Genomic DNA, 27792 nt, shown 5'->3' with positions numbered 1-27792 from the left:
CTTGGACACTGGCTAGCTGTGTGATCTTGGGCAAGTCACCGCTTTCTACCTCAGTTTCCCTATCTGTAAAACGAAGCACGTTCAGGGGCAGCTAGGTGGCGCAGTGGATAGAGCACTGGCCCTGGAGTCAGGAGTATCTGAGTTCAAATCCGGTCTCAGACACTTAACACTTACTAGCTGTGTGAGCCTGGGCAAGTCACTTAACCCCAACTGCCTCACCAAAAAAAAAAGAAGCTTTTTGCCCCAGAGGGTAGTCTTGAGGATTAAGCGAGATGCTGCGTGGGAGGCTCCTAGCGCTCCTTCAAGCGCTACTCCAATAAACGCTCATTATGATTATAGCGATCGGGAGAAGCAGGGATGCTCAGTCCTGGACCTCGGGTGAATTTCCAGGGCTAGTTTAGAAGGGCGGCCGTGAGAATCCTCGGTGAGACCTCTGATTGGCCGAGTTCTCCACGCCAACCAATCTTCGTGCTGCTCCTCCAGCTTCCCCTTCTGCCTGCGCGAAAGGATGGAAAGCCTCGTGACAATTGGCTAGTGTGGTGATGAGACTAGCCAATCAGCTTTCGGATAAAGGATTCTCCCAGTTTTTTCTCCTCCCTCGCTAATTTGAGTCTAACTGTCCCGATGTGAGAGGAGCATGGCAGCCATTGGTTAGAGTGGTGGCGCCAGCCAATCCAGGCCCCGACCGTAGCTTTGTACGTCAGCCCCGGCGAGGTCCAGAGAGGAGGCGGAGAGAAAAGTCAATATCGATCTATGATTGGCTGGAAGGGCGACCACCAGCCAATCATTTTTCGCACCGAGACTCGCCCGTCCCCACCTCCTTGGCCCGGCTGCCAGGAGCTGGGCCCCGAGAAGGGGGATGGGGAGGGAGGTAGGGAAGCCGTGTGGTGATTGGCTGGAGCGGTGGTCCTCCGCCAATCAGCGCGCCCCTCCCCTCCAACTGTCAGCCCAAGCTGGGGAAAGGTCTGGTGGGTGCGCGTGGAGGAGCTCGCCTCGGTCTGGGCACCTGCGGTCCGGACATGGAGGGAGCGGCGGCGGCCACCGCGGTGAGGACAGGCCCGGGGACCCTGCCTGTCACCGGGGAGAACGGCGGCGGAGAGACCCGGCCCCGAGAGAGGTGCCAGAGCGGCCGGGGAAACTGAGGCGGGGCTGGGGCCGGGCGGGGACGCCGAAGCCGCGTGGCGGGAAATCTGAGGCCGGGCCAGGCAGGGAAACTGAGGCCCGGGAGGGGGAGGAGGTTGGGCTCTGCAGCCCCGGGATGCGGCCGTAACCTCCCCCCCCTCGGGGCACGGGGCCCAGACGGCCGCCCCACTTTCGGAGGCCCTGGGCCCCCGGAGGCTGAGGAGGAGCCTTGGGACGAGGCCAGAAGGGCAGCGATCGCGGGACGCCCGGACTTTGAGCCTGGAAGCCACAGGAAGGAGGGGGCGGGCGGGGTTACTAACCAGGGTTTTATGGGGCTTGTGGGAGTGGCCCCGGCGGGGAGGGGGAGCACGGAAGCCCGAGGCTCCAGCTCCCCCCGCCCGGGGGACCCTACGCACAGGCGGGCACCCCACGCAGGACGCCCCTGCCGGAGTGCCCTGGCCGCCCTCCCCCGCCTCCCCGGCGCCTCTGGGGCTCGGTCTGTGCCCGGGACGCCGCAGCCGCCCCCCGCTGCTCCGATGCTGGCTGCAGATTTCGGTGCTGGGGCCGCGGGTATAGACGGGGGAGATTGGGGTTACGGGGCCAGCCCAGACCTGCTCCCGGGGCTCTGCCGCCCCTGCCGGACCACGTGGGTGTCACGCTCCGGGCAGCCTGGTCCAGCCCCGGCCTTTGCCCGCCGGGAAGCCGAAGTCCGGGAAGGGTTCGGGTCCGAGGCCCCTCCTCATCCCCGGGCCGGGCTGGTCCTCCCAACGCGAATGAGGCCACAAAGAAGAGACCCCGGGGCTGACGTCACTCCACGGTCCTGGGGCCGCCCGCCTCTTTTGCAGCCGGGAGGGTGGGGGGAGGCTCACCCAGTTAGGAAGGCCCGAGGTGGGCTTGGAACCCGGACTCCGGCGCCTGCTCCCCAGCACATTCATGCTAGAGAAGCCCAGGCGCAGGCTCCCAGGTGGTTTTGTGAACGGCCCTGGGCATTTACTGACCCCCTACTGTGTGCGAAGCCCTTGGCCAAGCTGTGGCACGTGGGGGGCCCGACGAGTCTCTTTCATGCTGCTGTGGATTTCCCGGGAATGGAGAGTCAGGAGAGATCTCTGGCCCTTACTAGCTGGGTGACCACTTAACTCCTCTGGCCCTCAGTTTCCTCCTCTAGAAAATCTTCACCTCTCTAACTTAATAAGTCTTAAAGACTTGCCTGGGCCTGAGAAGTGGGGCCTTGTCCAGGACCATGGTCGTACACGGCCAAGGTGGGACCCTGTCCCTCCACCGGGCACCAGGCTACTGGTCAGATGAACTCCCATCATTTAAAAAGAAGCTTTCATGCAAGCAGACCGCCTCATATGATTGATGGCTGGAACACGGGTTTCCCCTCCTAAACTCTGGGCCTTGTTGTTTTTCAGAAAAGTTTACATGGATTATAATGCAACGACTCCTCTGGAGCCAGAGGTCATCCAGGCAGTGACAGAAGCCATGCAGGAGGCCTGGGGGAATCCCAGCAGCTCATACCTGGCAGGTGAGGGATACAACTTAAGGAGAAATGGGGGCTCTGCGTGTCCGTGTACATCCTGCCCTCCCTGCTGGAGGCAGAAGCCACAGGGTGAGATGCCCTCACTGCCCTCAGTCACGTTTTGTTTAGGATGGCTCCACTCTCTCATAGCCAATTATTGTAGTCTGTGAGCTCTCAGAGCACTCCCTGTCTCACACAGTTCTGGTCTCAGGATGGATGCATGATGAGTACTGCCTTCCTGGGGCAGCTAGGTGGCTCATTGGATAGAGCACTGGCCCTGAAGTTGGGAAGACATGAGTTCAAATCTCACCTCAGACACTTACTAGCTGTATGACCCTGGGAAAGTCACTTAACTCCAGTTGCCTTAAACTTCTGGGGCCATGTCCAGACTTCCTGATGTATATATCTTGTCACTGGATCCATTTGGCTCTGGAGGAGAGAGTGAAGCTTCCACAGTCCAGCCTCACTTAAATCCAATTCAGTGCAAGTCATGACATCACCCAATGTCATGGTCCTCTTGGAGAATGAAGGACAAACAACAACAGCTCCCTCTGCTGCTGCTGATCTCACCCCTGGCCATCTTTCATTTCTCATTTGTTCCTGTCCCATCTCCTTTTGTGACTTTTGTACCGGGGGAAAAGCGTAGGATCCTAGAATCATTGATGTGTAGTCAGAAGGGACCTCAGAGTGCCTAGTTCAGTGCCTTCAGGTTGTTACCAAGGAAAACAAGGCCTTCGGTGCTTAACTGACAGGCTGATCCCACGTAGGTATAAGAGCCAAAGGCAGGATTTGAACCCAGGCCCTGTAAGTGCAGAATCAAGCTTCTTTTCACTACACCTTCACAGCACAGTCATTTAAGCTACACGTAACATTTTTTTTTTCTATTTAAAAAAATTTTTTTTTTTCCGGGCAATGAGGGTTAAGTGGCTTGCCCAGGGACACACAGCTAGTAAGTGTCAAGGGTCTGAGGCTAGATTTGAACTCAGGTCCTCCTGAATACAAGGTTGGTGCTCTATCCACTGTGCCACCAGCTGCCCCTATGTTACCTACTCTTAAGCTAGTAAAGAATAGCACAGTTTGTAGTCTATAAACTGCTTCGTCCTACTGTTGAATCACTAGTATTTAAGGGGTAGGACAAATCTCAGTGATATAAGTTAGAGATTTAACACCTATAGTGTTAAACTAAAGTCTCCCTGGATCTTGGTCCCCCAAGGCAATCTAGCTCCACTGCTGGTCATTCATTAATAGCCTCCTTGGTCTGTCTGGCCAATTTCCCAGGCTGGTGTCCTAAGCCGAAAGGCCCAGCCTGACACTTCTACCAGGCAGAGCTCACCACAGCACTGAACTCTGTTTAATCAGATTTCTAAGCCGGGCCATCGAAGGCTGGTGAGAGGGCCAGAGGAAAGCCAAGTTCGAGGGCAGGGCAGGGGCTCTGGTTTCTTCTCCTGGGGAAGTCTTGTTGCTCATTTTCACCCTCCACGTGGAGCTGTTCTGTACTTGCGGTGACCTAGGAGTGTGGAGGCCACCTGATGGATGCTGGCCTTGCACATGGATGCTGTCCCTTGCTTTACTCCCATGCGCTTTAATGGGATCCCCTGCAGAACCCCCTGGTGCCCCATCACGATGCAGAGGTGCCCCCATGCCACGGCAGGCTCACGCCCGAGGGCTCCGTTGGCCTACGTCCCAGCCACTGGTTCTGTCTCTGAGGACGCCTTTAAACATATTGTGCTTGACGTCTTATGGCAGTCATGGTTGATTTTTCTAACTGATTTTTTTGAAGGCAGAAAGGCCAAAGACATGATCAATGCAGCCCGAGAAAACCTGGCGAAGATGGTTGGCGGAAAGCCCCAGGATATAATCTTTACTTCAGGAGGAACAGAGGTGAGGGCTTTAAACATAAGCTTGCTGTCTCCAAGTAATAAGTGCTGGTAAGGGTTCGGTAGTGCAGTTAATGTAGCAAACATTTATGAAGCACCTACTGTACGCCAAGCACTGGGCTAGGTGCTGAGGCCACTCTAGATAATAAAGCGCTTCTGGCCTCAGGGAGCTTACAGTCTAAGAAGGGGCTCCCATCCCATATGCTGTGATAGGCGTGGGCTCTATAGGATGGGGAGAAATTTTAGAGGCAGAGGATGTGGGAGGGTGTTTGAGACCCAAGAAATAATGTGAGCAAATTGGTGCGAGTGGAAGGGCGACACATAAACAGAGCAGCCTGTTTGATGAGAGCACTGAGTGTGTGGAGGGAAGGCTGGCCAGGGGGCTCTGCCTCGGTTTCCTTTTCTGTCAAGGTGGGGTGGACTAGTTGGCCTTTTGGGTCTCACAGTCACGTCCTCTCCCTGGGCCTCACTCCTCTGTAAAATGGCGCCAGAGGGTCTCCAGGGCCTGGGTCCCTACACAATTTTAAGCAGCTAACGTCACCCGGGGAGAGTTTAGGGATCTGTTCTCTCGCCCTCCTGTCTTTTGACAGGCAAACAACTTGGTGATCCATTCCACCATGAAACTCTTTCAAGAGAGCCAGCGGTCGAGGGAACGGCCGGCGGAGCAGCAGCACGGCCTGGTCAGCGGGGCCAGGCCGCACTTCATCACATGCACCGTGGAGCACGACTCAGTCCGACTGCCCCTGGAACACCTCGTGAGAGAGGGGGCAGCAGGTGAGCGCCCACTGAGGCCCCAGCAGATGCTCTGGTCGGCCTCCCCTGTCCCTGCACTGTGCCCCGGCCCCATTTCAGCCTGGGCTCCCCACAGCTGTCCCTCTCCTCCTCGCTTGGCCTGTCAGGGCCTTCACAGCCTGCCACCACCAACCCTTTCAGGGAAGTGGCCTCTTTGCACACCTTCGGGCCAGCCACCCTGGCCTTCTGACTCTTCTCTCCATGCCTTTGTACAGGCTCTCCCTCCTCCCTCGCCCCCTAGGACTCCTGGTTTTTTCCTGAGCTCCATGAAGGTACCACCTCCTACCTGAGGTGCACCCTGATTTCTCCCCTGCCCCCAAATTACTTTGCATTTACTTGGTTCCTATCTGCCTGTGTACACTGCATCTGTTCTGATCGCTATCAGCTTCTGGAGGGCCTGGCCTGGTTTGATGCTGTCTTTGTGTCCCCGGTGCCTAGCCTAGTGCTTGGCCCATGGCCGGCACCTCATAAAGGCTTTCTGATGGGTAGGTTGATTGGCACCACCAAGTACCTGCGGGAGAGGCATAGGCCAGTGATTGGGGCATCCCCAGCTGGATTGAGCAGGAGAGGAATCCTGGCTGGGGGCGAGAGGCTTCTCGCCCTCACTCTGGTCCAAACCAGCCTCAGCATCTTTCGCCTCAGCCGCACCCTGCAGGTGAGGGCAGGCCCACTGGGCCCAGGGCACCACCATGGGGGGCAGGAGACATCTACTGCACAGTGGGAGCAGATAAAGCCCTTCTGAGTGAAGGGGAAAGAGCCCCAGCTCTGGAGGCCGGGGACCTGGGCTCAAGGCCAGCCCCTGGTGTTTGTGAGCTGGATGACTGTGGACAAGTCACTTCCCTCCCTGGGCCTTCGTTTTCTCATCTGTAAAGTGAGGGGGTGGACAGTTAACTTGACAAATATGTCCTGAATGACACAGACACAGAAAAACCAAGGCTCCTCCCGGAGGAGCTTCAAGTCTGGTCTGGAGAGAAGGCAAGGCAGGTCCGCACACAGTTGGAGGTGGAGGTCTGGAGGGGTGCGAGCCCCCAAGAGATAACCGGTCATGCTGGGAGCGGCAGGTGCTCAGTGATGGAGGCCGAGTGCAGGAGGGCCGGGGGTTAGGTGAGAGTCTCCTCTCAAGAGCAGGAGGGGGAAGAAGCACGTCCTGGGGTGAAAAGGGATGAGGGCGGGGCAGCTAGGTGGCACAGTGGCTAGAGCACCGGCCCTGGATTCAGGAGGACCTGAGTTCAAATCTGGCCTCAGACATTTGACACTTACTAGCTGTGTGACCCTGGGCAAGTCACTTAACCCCAATTGCTTCACCAAAAAAAAAAGAAAAGGGATGAGGGACCATCTGGCCACTGGGATGGGCTCCCTAGCTCTAGACTGCGGAGTCAGCCCCTCCCTTCTCAATGTCCTTGTCTGTAAAAGCGAGGGATCTGAACAGGTTGGCTCCAGGGTTCTGCTGTCCAACTTTGACCTTTTACTTGCTTTTGAAATGGGGAGCCCTTGTGGCTTTTGGGAAGGAGAGAGATTAAAGGAAGCCAGAACTTTGGTCAGGCCAGACCAGTGGTCAGCGTGGAAGGCCTGGCCTCCAATGTCTGAGGCCATCGAGGAAGACAACACAGGAAACTGAGCTATGTGGGTCAGACGGCGGGGACAGGCTGCAGAAGACTGCAGACGAAGAAATGACAGGCCTGTCCCCGAAGGAGAAGTCAAGGTCCTTACTCTGAGGTCATGCGCTACACTGAGAGGATGGGGATGCTGCCGATGACAAGCACGAAATCTGGGGGAGGGGACAGTTGGGGAGGAAGTTGGACGGGGAGAACCAGCGTTCTCAGGGAAACAAGGGGGAGTCAGCAAGAGCCTGCTCTGTGCCTAGCACCGGGCTGAGCACCGGGGATGCAAAGAAAGGCCAAAGGCAGTCCCTGCCTTCCTGGGGATCACAGCCTAATGTACACGTGACACAGATGACAGGGAGGCGGAAGGTAGGCCCTCCTCACTGAGCAGCCTGGTTATCTCATCCTCCGTTCAAAGGCAGCACTTGGCCAGAAATATTTACAGTGACGCCTGTCTCTTTCCTTTATATTATGCATGCCTTGCTTTTTGACTTCTGAAAATTATTTTAATGTAATTAGACCTATTTTTGTTTCCTATCATTTATTCTATTTGTTGAATAGATAAGAGTTTTTCACCTCTCCACAACTATAATAGATGGAATTCCATGTGCACCTGATTTTTCATGACTTAAAAATATTTGGATTTTTTTTTTATTTGATCCTCATGGAATTCATTGTAGTGTGAGGTACAAGCTGGGACTTAACCCATCTTGCCATTCAACTATCCAATTTTTTGGGAGGGGGGGACAGGGCAATGAGGGTTAAGTGACTTTCCCAGGGTCGCACAGCTAGTAAGTGTCAAGTGTCTGAGGCTGAATTTGAACTCAGGTCCTCTTGAATCCAGGGCTGGTGTTTTATCCACTGTGCCACCTAGCTGCCCCCAACTGTCCAATTTTCTTACCAGTTTTTGTTAAATAGGGATTCTCTTTCCCATAGTTTTGTGATCTTGAATTTTTCAAATACTGGTCAAAACATTCTTTATGTGCCACTTTATGTGTAACATTTGGCACGATCCATTAAATCTTTGCTGAATGAAACTTGAAGAAGCTGCCTGTCCTTGTGATGCCTTTCATTCATTCATTCGTTATTCATTCATTCACCAAACATTTAACACAGTGTGTGCAGAGCGCCATGTTGGCTATGGAGGAAGTTTGGAGGTTGCACAAGACAAAGCCTCTGCTTTCATGGGAGACCATGCCTGGCACATATTAGGTGCTTCATTGGCTCATTTTTAGGAGCTAGAAGGGATGCTGAAGACTGTTGGGCCCAACCCCTCATTTTACCTATGAGGAAACTGAGGCAGCAGAGATACTGCAGTATTGGAGATTCGATGTCAGTTGCTTTAGAGGGTAATTCCATGACCCATTGCCATGTGAGGCCCCAGGGCCACAGTAGGTACTAAGAGGGGAATCAGACTCCCCTCAAAGGTAGGATTTGAAGGAGGCTTTAAAAGATGCAGGAAATCCGGTCGAGAAGGGAAGGGAGGACATTGTGAATAAAGACCCAGATTGGGAAGCATGGAGCATTCAAAAGACAGAGGCCAGTCAGGCTGGGCCTGGACATCCTTAGAGGCCAATGAGCTTACCTTTCATTTGGTGGGCAGTGGGGATGGGCAGGGAAGTAACAGGACTAGACGTGTGTGCATGAGACAGATGATCAGGACGTTAACCCTGACCCTTGTGTCATTCACCACAGAAGTCACCTTTGTCCCTGTGTCTAAGCTGAATGGTCGGGCAGAAGCTGACGATGTCCTTGCAGCTGTCCGCCCCACTACCTGTCTTGTGACCATCATGCTGGCTAATAATGAGACCGGTGTTATCATGGTAAGACAGTCTTTGAGAAGAAGCTAGTGATGGGGAAGGAGACTCTCATTCAGTGCATTCTGCATCTCTGTCAGGAAGTGGTCTCCTGCTGCATAGTCAGCCCTCTGGAGCCACTGTTTCACTGATCGGTTGGCCTTCTTTCAGAGCTGTTTGTCTTTACAGTGTTGTTGTTATTGTTGAAGTGTTCTGCTTCTGCTCACTTCATTCTGCTTCCATTTAGTGAAGTCTTCCCAGGCTTTCCTGAAACTCTCCTTCCTCCATTCTTAGAGCAGGTGCTTTCTCCATTGCATGGTCAGCTATTCCCCAAGTGATGGGCATTCCCTCAGTTTTCAGTCCTTTGCCTCCACAAACAGCTGCTGTAAACATTTTTGTATCTGTGGCTCCTCTTCTTATTTTGCTTTATAGTGCCTGGCACATAGGAGGTGTTTAATACATGTGTGCAGAGGGATGGATGGAGGATGGCACCTTTCTCAGCTTCACCAGTAGTGCCTTCATGGGCCTGGTTTTGCTAACCTTGACCATTTTCCTCTTTTGGGTCAATTTTTCTAATCTGATGGGTACAAAGTAGAATCTTAGAGTTGCTTCAATTTGCATTTCTCTAATTATTAGGGATTTGGCCCTGCGCATATCCTTTGAACATTTGTCTACCGGGTAGTGGCTCTTATCCTTATAAATTTAGGTTTCTTATATGCAATAATAGCTAACAGTTATTAAGTGCTCACTATGCTAGACACTGTACAGTTATCCTAATTGTTCCTCACAACAATCCCATGAGGTAGGTTCTGTAATTGTTCCCATTCTACAGATGAGGAAATGGAGACAGAGGTTAAATGACTTAGCCAAGGCCTGAGGTCAGATTTGAACTCAGAATTTCCAGGCTCCAGGCCCAGTACTCTATCCACTGGGCCACCTTGCTGCCCCAATCTAAGAAATACCTTTATCAGAGAAATGTACTGGAAAGACTTTTGTCCTCAGGTAATGATTTTTTTCTTTCTAATTTTAGCTGCATTGGTTTTGTTTGTACAAAACCTTTTAAATTTGATGCAATTCAAAATTTCCACTTTATCTTACTTTAACCCTAATTCCACGGTACTCTGTATGACTGGTCATGAACTCTTCCCCAATAAATAATCCCCAAAGTTAATTTCTTCTTTGTTCTTCTAATTTATGATGTAATCTTTCACATTAAATTCATGCATACATTTGGAACGTATCTCAGCATGTGGTGGGAGCTTGGCCTGAACCCAATTTCGGCCAATCTGCTTTCTGGTTTTCCCAGCAGTTTCTGTCCAACTGGTCGCCGTTCAAGTAGCCTGCTTCTGGTTGCTTCTGTCCAGTTCTTACAGGACCAAAGTCATGTAAGGTCCAGTCTTCTTCTGTTTCCCATTGCAGCCCATCTCTGAGATCAGCTGCCGAATCAAAGCCCTGAACCAGAAGCGGGCAGCTGCCGGGCTGCCAGGCATTCTTGTGCACACAGACGCAGCCCAGGCTTTGGGGAAGAGGCGCGTGGACGTGCAGGACCTGGGGGTGGATTACCTAACCATTGTTGGCCACAAGGTAAGGCCTCCAGATGTCCCCACACCCGTGCACATCCTTGCTCCTAATCAGTCCTGTTGAGGTGGAATTAGAGTCTTAGAGCTGACCCTGAGCTGAGCCGGAATCCTTTGGGAGGCACAAGACAAGGAGCCAGGCCTGCCGAGTTACCTTGGACAAGTCACTTAGACTTTCTGGATCTCAGTGAGGTCTCTTCTATTGGTACCCTGGTTATCCACTTGGGGGCAGGGAAGCAGGGAAGGAGGAGAGAGATAAAACAGAGACAGAAAGGTGAGGAGGGGGAGAGGAGAGGAGACCTCCCTTTGGTCCTCATGTGCCTGGTCACCATCCAGGTCATTTTCCTCTGCACATGCAGGGGAGCCCAGGACTGGGGCTATCTGAGACCCCTAGAGTGTTTACTTTGAGGTCCCCTACCCTCGTTGGAAACCCTGTTGCCCTCTGCTCAATCGTCCCTCAGGGATGAGTAGGTTAGACTGTGGCCTGCTCGGTTTTGCTAAGTCAGTCAGCTGGGAGGATTCCCTTGCTTGTCTTCTTGTGTCCAACATATACCTAGATATGGAAAAAATCCCCTCTTTTAGTGAGGCAATTGGGGTTAAGTGACTTGCCCAGGGTCACACAGCTAGTAAGTGTGAAGTGTCTGAGGCCGGATTTGAACTCAGGTACTCCTGAATTCAGGGCCGGTGCTTTATCCACTGCACCACCTCGCTGCCCCTAAAAATCCCCTCTTTTAGAACTGTGGTTTAAAGGTGGATTGTTTTCTCGGAGCGATGCCTAAGGAGGAGATTGGTCATGGATCACATCCGGGCCATTCTGGTTCTGTTTCCTTCTGACTTTCACACTTGGACTAATAGTGCACCCACCTCGCTCCTGCCTCCAGTCCACCCTGCAAACTACCTCCACTGAATTTGCTTTGAGGGCTACCTTTCTCCTCTCTTTCAAGTCAAAAAGTTCCCATGACTTCTCAGCTTGTCAGCACTCCACACAATTTGCTGTGGTCTCCTTGTCTCCTGTTCCTCAGAGGAGCCCCCTGCTCCCCCCAGCCAGTCTTCTGCAGAGGCGGTCCATTCTGTTGTTAGATAACTGCCTCCCTTGTCTCGCTGCCTTCTGGGGCCAAATAAAGCATGACCATTGCCTCCCACCTGGGACTGGGAACATGTCCCTTCCCCAGCCTTGCTGCCTTCTCTGGAAACAGCCCAGCTTTTTGTGTGTGTGTGTGTGTGTGAGGCAAATGGGGTTAAGTGACTTGCCCAGGGTCACACAGCCAGTGTTAAGTGTCCGAGGCTGGATTTGAACTCAGGTCCTCCTGACTCCAGGGCTGGTGCTCTATCCACTGCACCACCGAGCTGCCCCAACAGCCCAGCTTTTTGATGTCTTTCCTCAGAGGTGGCAGCCAAACCACACACAAGTCCTCCAGGTGGAGGCTGCCCCATCCCGCTGGTAACTCAGCCTGAGTCACTCACCTGCCCAAGCCCCAGCCCCTTCTTAGATGAGCTGCCTCCCCCAGGTTTGGTTTGGGTTTTTGTTTCCAGAACAAACTTTGTGGTTTTCACTTTTCGGTTCTGCCTCGTTTGAGGAGAGGCCGTGGAGCAGGGCGCTTCTCTTCTCCCAGAACAGAGACTCCTTGAGGGCAGGGACAGCAGTCCTTTTTACCCTGAGCTTTTTGAACCTTAGTTGGCACCTAGTCATTGCCTGACAAATGATGGCTCAGGACCGACCAGCTTTGGAATCTGGAGTCCTGCGTTCAAGTGCTCCCTCTGACACATTCTGGGCAAGTGGCTCAGCCTCTCAGAACTCTGAAGAAGGGGCTCATCTGCACAGGCAGAGATTTCTAACCCACAAGCTTGCTGGGCTGATGGAATTGTAGGTCTGATAAAAAGTCTTTGCAAAATAGTGAGCCCTCCCCTCCTTTGATCTGACCCAATGCTCCCACACACCCGAGTGTCTTTGAATTCTGACTCTCATCCTGGATGTTAACTGTCCTTCCTGGTTGCCACACTGGATTATGAAGAGAGGCACGATTATGACTGCTAGGCAGGGCTTTAACATTGGCAAAACACTTATGGTCGTTCTTCTTTGAACCTCACTGCCCCAATGTGAAATGGGCCCGGGGGCTATGATCAACTCCATTTCACAGGTGAAACTGGAGCTTGTCCAGTGTCCACAGATGGGAAGCGTCAGACTTGCACCCAGGGCTTCCTGCCTCTGAGACCAGTGTGGGATCCCTTAGACTGTGTGCCACCTGTGCTTGATCAGTTAAATGACATCGAATCAAACTGCACACCCCTGGGGCACACCACTGAACACCAGGCTGCAAGTTAACACTGACCCACTGGTGACTCCCCTTTGGGGGAGCAGTTTTACTGCCCCCAATCCTGTTATGGTCTCAGCCCAGCCTCTCCATCTTCTCCTAAGAAAAGCACCCAAGACTTGTGCCGTTTGGCTGTAGTCCTTGACATTCTCCTTGTGGGGATGGTGAACCCTGTGGCCTCAGCTCTTTCGTGATGCCGTGGGATCCCTTTGTATTTCCCAAGGGTCAGGATGCAGGTGCTGCCATAACCTTCATGCTGTCCTTTTTGTCATAGTTCTATGGCCCCCGGATTGGCGCGTTGTACGTGCGAGGCCTGGGCACCGTCACCTCGCTGCGGCCCATGCTGTTTGGAGGCGGTCAGGAGTGGAACTTCCGACCAGGGTGAGGTGGGAAGACAGGGCAGGCCGGGCCGGCTTCCTCTGGGGTCAAGGCTCCTCTAACAAACTTGGTGCTAGGTTTCTGCTTCCTGGGGTGGGGCGGCTGTGCCAGGAGACAGGTTCTGTTTGGGGGAGGAGTTGTGCCTGCTGGAGCTGCACAAGTGAATCGGTGGGTGCCTTTTATAAAACTTGGCTTCTTTATTGTTACAAATGTGGTCTCAGAGGAACGCTACCCCCAAGCAGCTGGAGCCATGGAAGGGGGCAGACTCCACGGGGAGCCACCAGTCACTCAGCATCGTTTGTTTTTTGAGATGCACAGTTGAGGGTCATGCCACAAGTCCAGTGCGGCCCTGCTCTGGTCCGGGGCTCTTGGCACTTCTTTGGGCCTCTCTTCTGTTTTATTTTCGACAGCTTGCTGATCTTTTTTTTTTTTTTTTTTTTTTTTTTTTTTTTAGTGAGGCAATTGGGGTTAAGTGACTTGCCCAGGGTCACACAGCTAGTAAGTGTCAAGTGTCTGAGGCTGAATTTGAACTCAGTTCCTCCTGACTCCAGGGTCAGTGCTCTATCCACTGCGCCACCCAGCTGCCCCTGCTGATCCTTTTTTTTTTTTTGAAGAAGTATCAAAGGTCTTTATTTACATTTGCAGCTGCTGATCCTTTTTTAAAGTCATTCATCTTGCACTTGCCCCCTTCCTTCCTCCCCAAGGAAGACCCTTCCTTCTAACAAGTTAGCCATGGGCGGCCTCCTGCATAGATTTCCTATTTACTGCTCTGGGTACAGGTAGGCTCCCTTCCAGGATTCTGCCCAGAACGGCCTCTGTAGAGAGCAGTTCTGTGGGGAAGGCCCCTTATGCTGCCTGCAGAGAAAAGAGAAACGTGGTACCAAGCATAGGAGGAGGCCTGGGGAGGGCGAGAGGGGCCTCTGTCCACTTTTTACTTTGGTCACCTCAGATGTCCTGAAGAGAATGTGTGTGGGTCTGGGAGTCTGGAGGCGAGGGGCCCTGGGTGCTCAGCCTGGGAGGGGAAGTTAGGTTGGGAGGGACCGGACAATAGGCCTGAGCCAAGGGCAGCCTGACCAAGCGTCCTGGGAGAAGCCGGGTTACCCAGGAGTCACGCTTGGGATTGGGTCACAGACTGTCCAATGTCAGAGCCCCGCGGGACCTGGAGCCCCATGGGACCTGGCCCTCCTCTCTCTGAGGAGATGTGTGACCCAAGGGCAGCCAGCTGGGAAGGGCTCAGCCTGGCTCCTCCAGCCCAGGCGGCCTCATGGTCTGAGTTCCACCTTCCAGGAGAGAAAGATGCTCTCCTCACTCCAACCCATCCTCCATCAGATGCCAAAGTGATCTTCTTAACTCGTTCATTTGACCATGTCTGTCTGTGGCTCCCTGTCAGCTCCAGGGCCAAATAGAAAGTCTTTCATGCCCCAGCCCTCCTCCACCCCAGCCCTGCTGTCTTCTTCCAGCTCCCACCCCCCACATAGTCTGACAGCGGCCCCCTCGACGTCCTGGCTGTCCGCCGTGCCCAGAGTAGTCTCTGTCCTCTGCTCTGCTCTTGGCTTCTTTCAGGTCCTGCTGAAATCCCATCATTTTTGCTTCCATAGGGAAACACATTTGGAATAAAAAGAACGAATTCATAATTGTACTAAGGTTGTCATCATTACTCCTAGTTCAGCGTGTAATGCAGAGGGACCCAGAAGTTAAGGCTCTCACTGTCCTTCCCACCCCCCACTCCCTCCTTGTCGGACTGATGGTTCCTCCAGTTCTGATTGTCAGTGGTGATGGGCTGGCTCCAGTCTGGGCTTGGTCCTGGACGGAGCGCCACATTTCAGTCTGACAAGTCTGCTAAGTGTCCTGGTCCCTTTGGGATTTCATTTCCCAACTTTAGGGGAGAAAGACTCAGGCTTTGGCCAACGCTCCCTTCTCTGAGCCAGAGTCACACCTGCCACTCTCCACCTCCCTGCTGGTGAGCTGGGCCCCTGGGTGGGGCCCCCTCCCCCTACCCAAGGTCGGGGCGTCCCTACCACCACACCCCTGACACGCTGGGTTTCCGGTTCAGTTTGTCCCCTCGGCTCCCCACCCAGGAGCTTCCCAGGTGCCACCGCCCTTTCCCACCAGCTTTTCATGTGCCTCCCAAGGTCCTCTGGGGGTCGTGGGCCTTTCTCTCTTCTGTCCACTGGAACAGTCCATCGGCTGCTCATACACGTTGGAGCAGGTGGTCATTGGTCTCCTGCTGTATCAGGCTTACACCAGCCCCTCCCTTTTTTCCCATCTTACACCGCCCCCCCCCCATCTCCCCACCTGCTTCTTGCTGCCCAGAAATCCTTTACCAAGGGAAACAAGGACTAGAGAGAAAAGGACTAAGTCACAAACGCCTTCCTGAAATACCGTTTAGTGTGAACACGTTTCAAACAGATCCACAAATGGCTTGGCCTGACCGCAGCTTCTTCCCTGGGAGGGGGTGGGAGGCTTGGGAGAAGAGGAGGGTGCTAGCCCTGCCAAGGACGGGCCTTACCTGCCTTGGCCTAGTCAGGGACCCATGAAAACCGTGCTTGGCAGCATGTTTGCTCAGCAGGGCCGCAGACTGAGGGTCTCAGCCTCTTGTGCTGTGGGATGAATGGTTTCTGTTTTCTCCTAGAATTAAATGCCGTTGTGTAAGGAATGTTGTTTTGTATTCTGAATTCTTCCTTTCTTTCAGGACTGAGAACACTCCCATGATTGCCGGGCTTGGAAAGGTGAGAAAGAAGGGCTCTGACTCCAGCAGTCGCCCACCAGGGTGTAGCAGCCCCAGAAAACCCCCAGTCCCTCATTAGCGCCGTAGCACAAGAGAACCATCAGATGAGCATGACTAGAACCCAAGACAGTTCATGAACATCGCTGAGCTGATGTGAATCCTTGCTGACTTTTCCTCGGTTTCATGGGACACCCACAGCATGTAATTGTTCTTCAGTTTCCCCAGGTCCCACTTAGCCATGTACCATTACCTACCCATAAGCCTAGAGAAGCAGAGACCACATTCACAGAGTGTTTCCAGCCCTTTAAGTGAAAAGAGCTGCATCTGAACTACGTATAGATAAGTGAATTTCATTTCTCCAGAGCCCAGATGGCCGTTGGAGGGGCCTGGTCAAGCTCTCGAGGGAAGGTCGACCACAGAGACCGATGAGGTTGGGAGCCACAGGGCACTCTCTGGCCTTGGGAAGTCTCTTGGGCCCCTGCCCGTGAGTTATGCTAATATCAGCTGCTCAGTCAGGAGAGGAGAAAGCAACATGAGGAAGAAATCCTTGATTTCTGTTCTTGGGCTTCTCCGGAATAGATTGACTCTGCACTTGGCTCTTTTCTGTGTGTACTTTGTAGAAGGGAGGTTTCCAGGGGCTACTCTCAGGTGGGGCTGCAGTTGCTGGGAGAGCAGACGGTCTTGGGCTGGGGGAAGGGGAGAGGGGTCATTCAGCACCTGTCAGATACAGGCTGACTTGGGACACTTCACTTTGCTTGCAAGTTCTCAAGAAGGGCTTATTGCTTGCTTAGAGAACTTGGGAGAGGTGAAGCCCCTTTTTACAAACTGTGTCCAGGGGACCTTTGAAAAATCACTTCTGTCTTGTCCTTTAATCCTCTAGTGTTCGTGCCTTGATGGACACTCAAGTAAAAATGACTTTGCACATAGGCCCTTGTGCATTCCACAAGTGTCTGCTGTGTTTCAGTGACATGGTGCAAAGCTTCATGCTGAGCTCTCGGTGCAGGGGCAACACGAACATTTCTAGGTTGAGAAACCTTATTGTCAGAGTTTGCTCATGACTTTGCTAAATATGCAGATAATTTGGTGTGTGGCTGTAATGGGATGGGGTGGGGACCGAATGACAGGTACACTGAGCTTACCTGGCTGGTGCTTAAGCAAGGTCTGATAAGCGATTGGTATCTAATTAGCCACAGGGAAGGTTACGCCTTTTTTTCCTTCTTCCTTTCCCTCCCTCCTTTCCTCCTTTCCTTCCTTCCTCCCTCCTTCCCTCCCTTCCTTCCTTCCTTCCTTCCTTCCTTCCTTCCTTCCTTCCTTCCTTCCTTCCTTCCTTCCTTCCTTCCTTCCTTCCTTCCTTCCTTCCTTCCTTCCTTCCTTCCTTCCTCTCCTTTATAAATTGAAACTTTTAATTAATCTCTTGTTTTACCCGCTCCTTTTTAAGCATGACTGAACAATTCCCAGTGTGTCTCCATTTAAAATAAGTAATGGGGGGCAGCTAGGTGGCGCAGTGGGTAAAGCACCAGCCCTGGATTCAGGAGGACCTGAGTTCAAATCCGGCCTCAGACACTTAACATGTATTAGCTGTGTGACCCTGGGCAAGTCACTTAACCCCCATTGCCCCGCCAAAAAAACAAACTAACAAATAAAATAAGTAGTGTATGATTCCACAAATCTGAGCTGTGTGCCATAGGTAAAAAGAGAGGCTCTAGGGGCGGTGAGCAGCGTTGTCTGTGTATCCTCTATTTGTAGGCGGCAGAGCTGGTGAATAAGAACTGTGACATTTATGAGGCCCACATGAAAAAAATGCGAGACTACCTGGAGGAGAGATTACAGGTGAGTGCTGGCCTTGCCTCGCCCCCCCTCCCCCCCACAAGCTAGCCCAGTGGTCCCCACCCCGGGGACAGAGGGAAGGCGGGGTGAGAAGCATCGGCTTTCCCTGTGAGCAGTGATGTGGGCGGCCCAGCAGGGAGCCAGGAGAGGAAGGGGCCGGGTTGGACTGAAGAGCCTGTCCTGATTTGGAATTCAGCCTGAGAAAGTCATTGTGGAACCCATTAGAGTAATGAAGAGAGAGAGGCCTGGCCCTGGAGGCTGGCAAAGTGGGTGGCTGTGTGCTCAGGTCAGCCCGAGTGCCAGGGAGCTCCTGCCCATTCAATTTGCCCTCCACAAATAGGCCCTTTCACTTTGATAGGTGAGGTGAACTTCCTGCTCCATGTGTTTTGTGTCTGACCCAGAGAGGCCGGGCCTCTCAGGACCTTTCCTGAGTATTTCCTGTCTTTCTAGGCTGTGTTTGAAAAGAAGAGAATTCACCTGAACAGTCGGTTCCCAGGCTCCGATCGTCTCTCCAATACCTGTAACTTCTCCATCAGTGGTCCACATCTGCAAGGTGACTGTGGCACCCCCTGCCCCACCCCAATCTCCTCATTACTCAGTTAGGGCCCCACTTTCTAAGGGATCATCTTGCCTGCAGGCTCTTACCCTTAGCCAACTTAGTGCTTCTGGCATCTGAGTTGGGGCATGGCAGGGCCTCCCCTGAGCCCATAGCTGCTCCTCCCTGGGCCGTGAGGACCTATCTGGTTCTCCATGGCGTGGCTCAATGAAAGCTGCCTCCTCGTGGTCTTCGGCCTGTTTGGGGGCAATCTGGAAGTGACCTTCTGCCTTTCCTGGGCATTCTCCTGCCCGTGACCCCTCAGCATTGCTTTGGAGGTGGGAAAGGACATAAAGTGGGCCCCAAATCCAGAGAGGCCCATTTTTCCAGTGACTGGAGACTGGGAAATATGTGATGGGAGGAGAGGGTTAAAACGCTTGGCCGAGATAAAGAGTAAAGCGATCCATCCCTTTCCTCCATTGCTGGGCGCAGTCTTAAATGACCTCTCTCCCAGGTGCGGAGAAATCCTCTTCCTTCCCCGCCCCAAGCCGGTCTCAGGGGGTCCAGCAAAAGTCAGGTTTCTCGCTGGTCAACAACTCTGTGCCCTTGTGCCTCTAAAGTGAATTAGGCCTGGAAGGCTTTTGTGGTTTCTTCGAAGTCAAGGCCGCCCTCAAAGAAAGCTACCTTTCCAAAAAGGGGAAGGAGCCCCTGGGCCCAGGCTTGGGCCCAGGAGAGCTGGGGTGGGAAAGGTGAGGGTAGCCAAGCTTGTGGGGGAAGGGACTGCCTGCTCACTACAAGCAAAATGGCTTGGGGTTTTCCTGCTTCTCAGGAGGCTTTTGGGGTGCAAAGAAAGGCTCCCTTTTTTGTCAAGCTTTCAATCCCAACTTGGCTGTGTGTGTGTGTGTGTGTGTGTCTGTGTGTGTGTCTGTGTCTGTGTGTCTGTGCTCTGTCCTGTGCAGGCCGGGCGGTGCTGGCTCACTGCAGGATGCTCCTGGCCAGTGTGGGGGCCGCGTGTCACTCAGACCAGGGCGATCTGTGAGTATTCTTTCACAAAATATTTTCTTACTATTGGAGAATGTGGGAGAAGTAAAGAAACATGGAGGAGAAAGGACTGAGATCAGAATAGCGTTTCCTGATCTGGAAAAGGGCCATTGGTCCCACTCTGGAAACCCTCTTGCTTGTGGGCAAATTGCCTGTAATTCATAGCCTTAGAGATTGGGCTGTGGAGCGCTGAGAGGTCTAGGCACTGGCCCAAGGTCACCTGGCCAGAATGTATCTGTCAGTGGAAGGACTCAAATCCAGGCCTTGCTGACTCAGCGGCTCACTCTGCCCCACTGCCCCTCCAGGGTCACTCTAACAAGGATCAGGGAATACTGAGAGTGTGGCCTTGTGTTCTAGTGTCTGAGAGCTTTCCCTCTGCTCATCCAGACCAATGCTATGAAGTTAGTTCATCAGAGTTAGTGGAGATTTTCTCCGCGCTTCAGGGAAGAGTAATATTAAACAATCCTTCCCCAGAGGAAGAGAACACATAGCCTAGTTCCCCTTCCTCTTCTGCTTTTTGGGGAGGCCGTAGGGGCCACTTGAGGGCTGGAGCTTTAGGGTGTGATCACATTCCGGCTGGTGATGTTAGAAAGTCCCAGCCCTTTCTCAGGGTCGGGCTCGGAGAGTGAATCGTTCATTTGGCTGGTCCTGTGGTCAGTTAGGAGTAGTGACCTCCTGGAAAGGTAGTACAGTTAATGACTGGAGGAGTTGGGCAGACATCCAGCCTCTGAGCTCCGTGTGCTTCCTCAGGAAGTGGCTCATTGCCCTGACTTTTCTTTTCTTTGCAGACCGTCACCCATCTTGCTGAACTGTGGCATCCCTCCTGACGTGGCTCGAAATGCTGTCCGGCTCAGTGTGGGCCGGAGTACCACCAAGGAAGAGGTGGACCTCGTGGTGGAGGATCTGAGGCAGGCGGTCACTCAGCTTGAAAAGAGCTCAGCCTCATAGAATGAGGAGCAGCTATCCCCACGGGGAAGGCCGTGGACAAGGATCGAGGTCCAACTGTAGTGGCCAGTGCTAGTCTGGTTAATATGGAAGACTTTAGAAAATACTTTCTTTAAGATGGAGGAAGAAATGTAGGGGAATAGTATCTATGAATGTCTATGTTTATTTTTGCATCGCTGCCATACAAAGATGTGGTCACCGAGACTGATCTTTGAAGTTGTCAGAGAAGGATGTGTTCTGTGGCCGCCTTTTCTCAGGGAAAGAAGCCATGGAATATGCGTGTGGGCTTCTCACTAGACTGATAAGGGCCCCTCTTTGGGGTCTCAGACAGTAAGAAGCCCGGGAGGCTTTTCTAATGAGGGAAGTGTAACTGATAGACCCAGATAAGGAAGTCCCACCAGGTGCGGATAGATGTGAAAATAAGCTGAAGCAAGGATGCAGCTGATGCCCCTCACAGGCCATCCTCTTTGGAGCAGGGGAGGCAGTCATTTATTAGAAAGGGAAAATCAAGGCTTTTCCCTATTGTCAAACAATGAGTAGTGAGACACAAATAATTGATTTTTTTCCAATTTGAAGTCTGTAAATTCTTAGCTTAGAATAAAACTCAAAACTTAAGGAAGCTGCTTAGTTATGGTAAGGTCCAATTTCATAGCTGAACATTATGTTTTATTTCTCTTTGTGTTCAAGGTTATAGATGCAATTTTTCATAGGAAGGTCTTCAATTTCAGGAATGCAATGTTTTAAAACTTTGTAAATTTGCACTCAGAAAAGAAAAATAGCTTTAAATCCAGGGGAAAAGATGTTTCTCAACATTTTTGTGTTTATTCCACCTCTGGGGGTTAGCTGATGTTTTAACCTTGCTCAGAATGCCTTTTTCCCTTCCAAGTTCCATCGAGTCATAGTTTCTTTTTTTGGTTGGTTTTTTTTGGGGTTTTTTTGCTGGGCAATGGGGGTTAAGTGACTTGCCCAGGGTCACACAGCTAGTAAGTGCCAAGTGTCTGAGGCTGGATTTGAACTCAGGTCCTCCTGACTCCAGGGCTGGTGCTCTATCTACTGTGTCACCTAGCTGCCCCCAGTCATCTCTTTCCTCTTCCCTGAAGACTGCCCTTCCCTTCCCCAACTTGTTCTGTTCATTGTAAGCATCGTTTGCTGTCTGTATCACTCACCTGAGCCGTGTACTCATCAGTAAGTGAATGGATGAACAATGAAAACATTTATTAAGTGCTAAGTGCTGGGGTTACAAATAGAAAAGCGTGACTGTCTTTGTACTCATTCATTCATTCATTCTTCATTCAATCCCTTTCCCCTCATCAAAGCCAACAACTCCTATGCTTCCGTGGGTGGTTTGTTTGTTTCTTTTTTTTTTTAGTGGGGAAATGAGGATTAAGTGACTTGCCCAGGGTCACACAGCTAGTAAGTGTCAAGTGTCTGAGGCCAGATTTGAACTCAGGTCCTCCAGAATCCAGGGTCGGTGCTTTATCCACCATGTCACCTAGCTGCCCCGGTTTGTTTGTTTCATGGGTATGTCTCAATCAGACTAAGTTCTTGAGGACAAGGCAAGTAAGTGTCTTCTGTTTAGTTTGCATTTACCCCAGTGCCTGCTCCAGCCCCAGCCCCAGCTTTTTGAATCAGTCACGATCTCTCCTGGGGTTGTGTGTTACCTCTGGAAAGGTTCTTACAACTCATCGTTCTCTTTTGATAGAGGAGGAGACTGAGGCCAGAGAGAACCCTGCCCTGAAGCAACAGAGCAGCTGTCCCTGTCCAAATCTGGCCCCTCATCAGGACACTTGCCTCCATATATATCTTAATTCTCAGAAACTGGAAAGGGCTGGAGGAGAATCAGCCACGTTTCCTTTGTTCAGTGTCCTTTATCCTCCCCTCTCCATACCTGTATTAGAAGACAGAGAGAAGTTCCATGGGGTGACGTTGTAAGCACAGGGATTGTTCTTGACACCCTAACAGATCTTGTAGTCTAGGAAGCTTGATCCCAGTGAACTCTAGGGAAATTCTCCCCAAACCCAGAGAAAGAAAGCCAGGTGTTTTCCTTGCAATTTGTGGACTAACCGGGTTCTACCAGACTTGTCACTTGTGCTGGGTAAGCCCCTGTCACCTCTACTTGCTTCTTGGAACCATCTGCCACCCATACTAATGGCTAGTGGCGATAGTGATGTTCTTGGAGGGAGAAGATGGGGGGGGGCGGAGCAGCAGAGCTAGGTCTGCTCATGTCCTTGCTCAGGCTTGACCTCAGCTGATGTGCCTTTAGCCCTGGTCTCTTTTGCGTCTAAGGGTCTGGGCTGACAGTTTAACATGCACTGTGGGAGAGGGATCTAAATAGGAACCATTTCTAACAGATTGTTCATTCCTATTTTAATTGTGCCATCTTTGCTTGATACTGGTGAAACCATGGCTTGGTGATTTTTCTATTCACTTAATAAAATATTTTATGCTAATATAATATGGTAGTAGCTGGCCCCCATCCTAGCTGCATGCTCGTCGGGACTGGGTGTAGGGAAGTGGGGAGCAGAGTGGAGCCCAATCAATGAGATCATCGCTTCGTGCAGCACCGTAGGGCTCTAGGAGGTGAGAGGCAGAAGAGAACGCTGGGCCTCTGAGAAGCTGACTCGGGGCTCATGGATCAGAGTGGACGGTTCCCACTTACCACCCTTCCTCATGAGACACTGTGTTAGGGATTCTAAATTAAACCAGCACTTATTGAGTGCCTACTGTGTGCCAGGCTAAGCACTGGGGATACAAAGCAAAGTAAAAACGGGGTCCCTGTGCTCCCGGAGTCGTCTAATGGGAGAGACAACATGCAGACAAGCAGGTACATTCCTGATACAGACGGGGTAAACTGGAGCTCATCTCAGGGAAGGCACTGAGGATAGGAGGCTGGAGAAAGATTTCCTGTAGAAAGGAGGCCTGAGGACCAGCCAGTGTAAATGTGTGCAGTCCCAGGTAATGGGACGTCAGTCCCAGGGATTCTGGACAGGACGCTGTTGCCCATGTTACCAGAGCTAGAAAATGGGGTATAGGCTGTGCAGGGAAGATTAGTACCCTGATGAGGGCTACCGAACCCTTTTCAGCGATGCTTCCAGCCTTTAGTCTTCACCAGATTCACCCAGCCTGTGGCTCCAAGAAGCTGTCGCCTGTGCAGTGGCCACAGCCCTAGGAAATGCCAAGCCAGAGGTCCACCCCCGGGTGTGTGATCTCCCTGATGTGGCTACTCCTTGCAAAGACTCAGATTGCAGCTCACCCTTGCCTGCTCCTCACGACAGTCTTGTTGGGGCCCTGCCACACACCCTCCATAGAGGCACCTCCCAACGAGCTGGAACTTTCCTCTGGACACAAGCACACGGGCTGTCCGCTGGCTCTCCCATTCCCTTCGTCTCCATTCTTTTTTTTTTTCTTTTTGGTGGGGCAATGGGGGTTAAGTGACTTGCCCAGGGTCACACAGCTAGTAAGTGTCAAGTGTCTGAGGCCGGATTTGAACTCAGGTACTCCTGAATCCAGGGCCGGTGCTTTATCTACTGCGCCATCTAGCTGCCCCCCTGATGCCATTCTTCATGGCGCTTCTCTCGAAATATCTCATTGGTGATGGGTTACAGCCCGCTCAGGCCCACGCGTTGTGGAGAAAGACAAAGAATGGGGAATTTCACCTGAGTAATCCATAAGTGAATTGCCCCACATTGTGACGCTGACCTGAGGACCCCTGGGAACACAGATCTAGAGCCGGAGAGGTTTGAACACAGGTCTTCCTGATTTCACGTCCAGATCCCTAAGCCGTGAATATGCACTGCGGTGCCTCACCGAGAGTCAGGCATAGTCTGTTTCCTTGGCCGAAGGACACCATACTGGGTGTAGGGCATGCCGATCGGTGCGGCAGCCCACCAGTAAGTGCTGAGCACGGCCCCTGGCACACAGTAGGGACTTCACTAGGAGACTGACGGACTCTGCCCTGCGTGCTGGGGCTAGTAAGTGTTAAGTGTCTGAGGTCGGATTTGAACTCAGGTCCTCCTGACTCCAGGGCCGGTGCTCTATCCACTGTGCCACCTAGCTGACTCAAAATGTTTATTACTTTATTTTTTGTTTGTTTGTTTTTGCGGGGCAATGAGGGTTAAATGACTTGCCCAGGGTCACACAGCTAGTAAATGTCAAGTGTCTGAGACCAGATTTGAACTCAGGTCCGCCTGAATCCAGAACCGGTGCTTTATCCACTGCACCACGAGCTGCCCCCCTTCGTACCTCTTAAGAGAACACCACGGCCAAGGATGGAGCCAAGTAAATGCCAAGCTCTCTGGCTCCGGGACTCCTTCCCTTCATCCTCCTTCCCCCCCCCCCTCCCCGCCCAGGTGTTTCTTGGAGTTCAGACTCGGCCGGCCCCAGCAGCCGCAGCCTCCCTCTCTTTGCCCGCTGCCTCCCATCTGCCTGCGCTCCACCGAGCCTTATCAGGTAACCAGAGATGGCAGCTCCGGTCCACGCAGGAAACAGGACCCTCTGACTGCGAGCATGAGTAGTTCCCCAGAGGAACGCTGCTATCTGCGGGAGAGCGAGCAAGTAGCTCAGGATGGGCGATCAAAGGGCACTTTTGGCAGCCAAGTATGGGGACCTGACCACTTTAAAACAGCTCTTTGAGGATGGCGTCCTGAACCAGGCCGTAACGGACTCCCTGGGGGCTGGCCTGGTGCACCACGCCTCCAGAGCGGGTCAGCTGGAGTGCCTGAAGTTCCTGGTGGAGCGCGTCAGGCTTCCAGGGAATCAGCGGGCTAACAACGGAGCGACTCCGGTGCACGATGCAGCCGCCATGGGCCACCTGGCTGAGCTGCACTGGCTCATCCGAGAAGGGGGCTACCGTGCCCAGGTACCTGAGGGGCAGAGGGAGCGAGGGAGGGAGGGCGCAGGCAGCTGGCCAGTGCACAAGCAGGCAGAGAGGTGCTGGGGGCATCTGAATGCGGTCGATGTTCCTTTCCCGTGACGAAGCCCTGGTCATTTCCCTCTCAAAAATAGTCAGTGAAATTTAAGCTAGAAAAAATCCGAGTAAATAGAATCCCTCTCTGGGATGCTTCAGCCATCAGGAATGGAGTCGATTCGGTGTCGTCAACAGATCCAGGAGACCGGACTCCAATCCTCGCTGCCTTACTTAGTGGCTGTGTGACCTTGGGCCACTCCTGGCAAGTCTCTGGTGTCAGTCTCCTCCTCTGTAAGGTGGCAGTGTTCGAGTCTCAGGTCTCACGATCCTACCCCAGATTTGGGAACCAAGGTGGACTTAGAATTTGCTGCTCAGTCTTTAATGTTTTAGAGTCTGTATTTTCCATAATATTTTAATTTTTTTTAGTTAACAAACATTTGTTTTGGGGAAAGAAAAAAATCCTTGTAACAAATTAGTCAAGCAAAACAAATTCCCATATTGGCCACATGCAAAAAAATGTGACTCTTTAGTCCATTACATCTCTGGCGTGTGTGGGGCAAACAGCTGGAAGGGAAAGAGGATACCCATCACTTGGCAGAACAAACTCTGGTCTGTGAATGTGGTGGCAAAAGACATGACAAAAGGGACGGTTTTGTAAACACCTGTGAAGACTTAGATGAACTGGTCGAGCCTCTAATATTTTTTAAGGTGCATCAGTTTCCCTAAGTATTTTATGCAGGTTACATACAATAAGTGTCATTTAAAAGCTAACTTCTCAACAAGAGGATCTCCAGCACACAGCCATTCCAAATTCTGATCCCCTGGTTATGACAAGACTGACAGATGTGGTCTGAACAAAATCTTCTATAGGGCCAGACTAGGGAAGGCCTTTAAAGGGTGAGCACACCAAAAGATTGTCACTATCAGCTGAGACTGGCATCTCTGTTCAAGAGTGTTATGCCTAAGCAAGGGTATTTTAAATGCTTAATGAGCCCAGGATTTCGTCTGGTGCAGAAGCACTGACTTAACCTCCATCTTTATCCCCTTGGCTATGTGTGTGTTGCTCATTTTATATGGATATAATCGTAAAGAGTTAGCCAAAAACTGCAATTATCTTTAAATCTTCTTGAGAAAGAGGTGAAAATGTAATTGGTTGTGGATGGAATAAGAGGGGGAGATAGCCCCAGAGAAATTATTTGTCCGGGGTCACCAAGGACTTCAGTGGCGCTGGGATTACACAGTGGTATTCCATCACTTGGGAGAGTTTAGTTAATTTATCTATGCATGGCCGAATAAATAGTCTGGAGGTGAGGGGATCATGCTCTAAACTAGAATGAAAATCCTTCTGTTTCCTTTCCAGTATTCGAGTTGGAACTAACTTATTATAAGTATTCCTTGGTTTTGATAAGTTCTATCATTAAGTATTTATCAAATACCTCATCTTTTCTGAATGTCTCATGTGCCCATAGTAGAGATTTTAATACACTTTCTTCCCTGCCCTGGGGGGAGACCAGAAGACCATCACACCGTCAGCCAGAATGCAAGATTGGTTTTCAGTGTAGACTCCAGGAGAGGACAGTGGCAGAATGGGTTTATCTTGATTCCAAAGCCAAGATACTGGTGAGACCAGATCTAGTTCCTTAGACAGTTCAGAGCAGGATAACGTTCAGTTCAAAAGAGGCCCTTCTGATGGTAAAAAAGGATTGAGGACTGGGGAAAGACTGGGTTCAAGCTTGGGGATAATTAGCTATTCTACTTCTAGCTACCCTGACTCTAGTTTACAGAGGAAGCCAATGTTTGCAGAAGCCAACCTTCAAAGGCACAGATGATAATTGGCAATTATCTCTCAGATGGGAAATTAGGAGACTGGTAGCAGTCCCAATCAGACCCACAAAAGGAAAAAAAAGCTGGCTGGGTTGGGGGATTAGTGGACTACAAACTCAAAGCATAGCATGGCAGCCAAAAAACTAATGGAATCTGAAGGCAATTTAACCTAGTGTCCAGGTCAAGAGAATTGCCAGTCCTGCTCCACTCCTCTTGGTTAAGAAATCAATTCAATTTAACAAATATGCTTCCTAGCTGGCACAGTGGATAGAGGGTTGGACCTGGAGTCAGGAAGACCTGACCTCAAATCTGGGGGACCCAGGGCAAGTCACTTAATCCTATTTGCCTCAGTTTCCTCATGTGTAAAATGGGCTGGAGAAGGAAATGGCAAACCGCTCCAGTATCTCTGCCAAGAAAACCCCAAATGGGGTCACAAAGAGTCGGGCATGGCTGAAACGACTGAACAACAAATCACTATGTGCAGCGGTGGATAGAGGAGGCAGAAGACTCGGGTTCGAGTCGCATCTGTGACATAAGCTAACTGTGTTCACAAGAAAGCTTCTTAACTGCAAATTTCTAAACCTTGCAGTTAGAGATGAGCTTAATGGAGGGATTTTCATATCATGACCAGCCTCCTCACTGCCTTTCTAGTGTGTCCTCTTACCTCCTCCTCACATAATCTGTTATCCAGAGACACCGGCCTGCTTGTACTGCTTTAGCCTATCTCTGGGCCGTCTGGGTGCGGGCTGCCCTCCCTGCTTGGAAGGCTCTCCCTCCCTCCCCCACCTCCCACCTCCCACAGCCTCCTTCAAGACCTAGCTCAAATCTCACCCACTGCGGGAGACCTTTTCTGTGCCTCTCCCTTCTCTGCTGCTAGTACCTTCCCCTTCCGTCTCCTTCCTGCATTTTATATGTGTCTGATCTGTACGGGATCCAGCTAGTATATATGCGATACACCTAGCATGTATGTGACACATCTCATATGTACCTAGTATGTGTGTATTCTCTCACC

The 27792-nt window shown here is 51.8% G+C and overlaps 2 protein-coding genes across 3 annotated transcripts in view; both read left to right on the top strand.

The window, feature by feature from the left end:
* The first annotated feature begins 894 nt into the window (after window positions 1-894).
* Window positions 895-22505, top strand: SCLY (selenocysteine lyase). 2 transcript variants are annotated; one of them, XM_043995490.1, is made up of 12 exons: window positions 895-1117; window positions 2535-2647; window positions 4422-4522; window positions 5109-5292; window positions 8607-8734; window positions 10127-10291; window positions 12871-12977; window positions 15667-15703; window positions 17449-17532; window positions 17980-18082; window positions 19024-19099; window positions 19894-22505. In XM_043995490.1, exons 1-12 carry the CDS (start codon window positions 1020-1022, stop codon window positions 20051-20053), a joined length of 1356 nt encoding a protein of 451 aa, XP_043851425.1. In that variant the 5' UTR covers window positions 895-1019; the 3' UTR covers window positions 20054-22505. The 2 variants fall into 2 exon arrangements, with proteins under 2 accessions (XP_043851425.1, XP_043851426.1); XM_043995491.1 differs by having other exon boundaries at window positions 1101-1117; window positions 4426-4522.
* A 2109-nt stretch (window positions 22506-24614) lies between these two features.
* Window positions 24615-27792, top strand: part of ESPNL (espin like) — a 35734-nt gene continuing 32556 nt past the window's right edge. The window contains exon 1 of the mRNA XM_043998875.1: window positions 24615-24908. Coding sequence (XP_043854810.1) covers window positions 24615-24908 — 294 coding nt within the window. The remainder of the gene's footprint in view (window positions 24909-27792) is intronic.

Source organism: Dromiciops gliroides, chromosome 3 (assembly GCF_019393635.1).
Source record: "Dromiciops gliroides isolate mDroGli1 chromosome 3, mDroGli1.pri, whole genome shotgun sequence".
Lineage (NCBI taxonomy): Eukaryota > Metazoa > Chordata > Mammalia > Microbiotheria > Microbiotheriidae > Dromiciops > Dromiciops gliroides.
The sequence above is the reverse complement of the archived record's forward strand: the minus strand, read 5'-3'. Positions and strand labels throughout refer to the sequence as shown.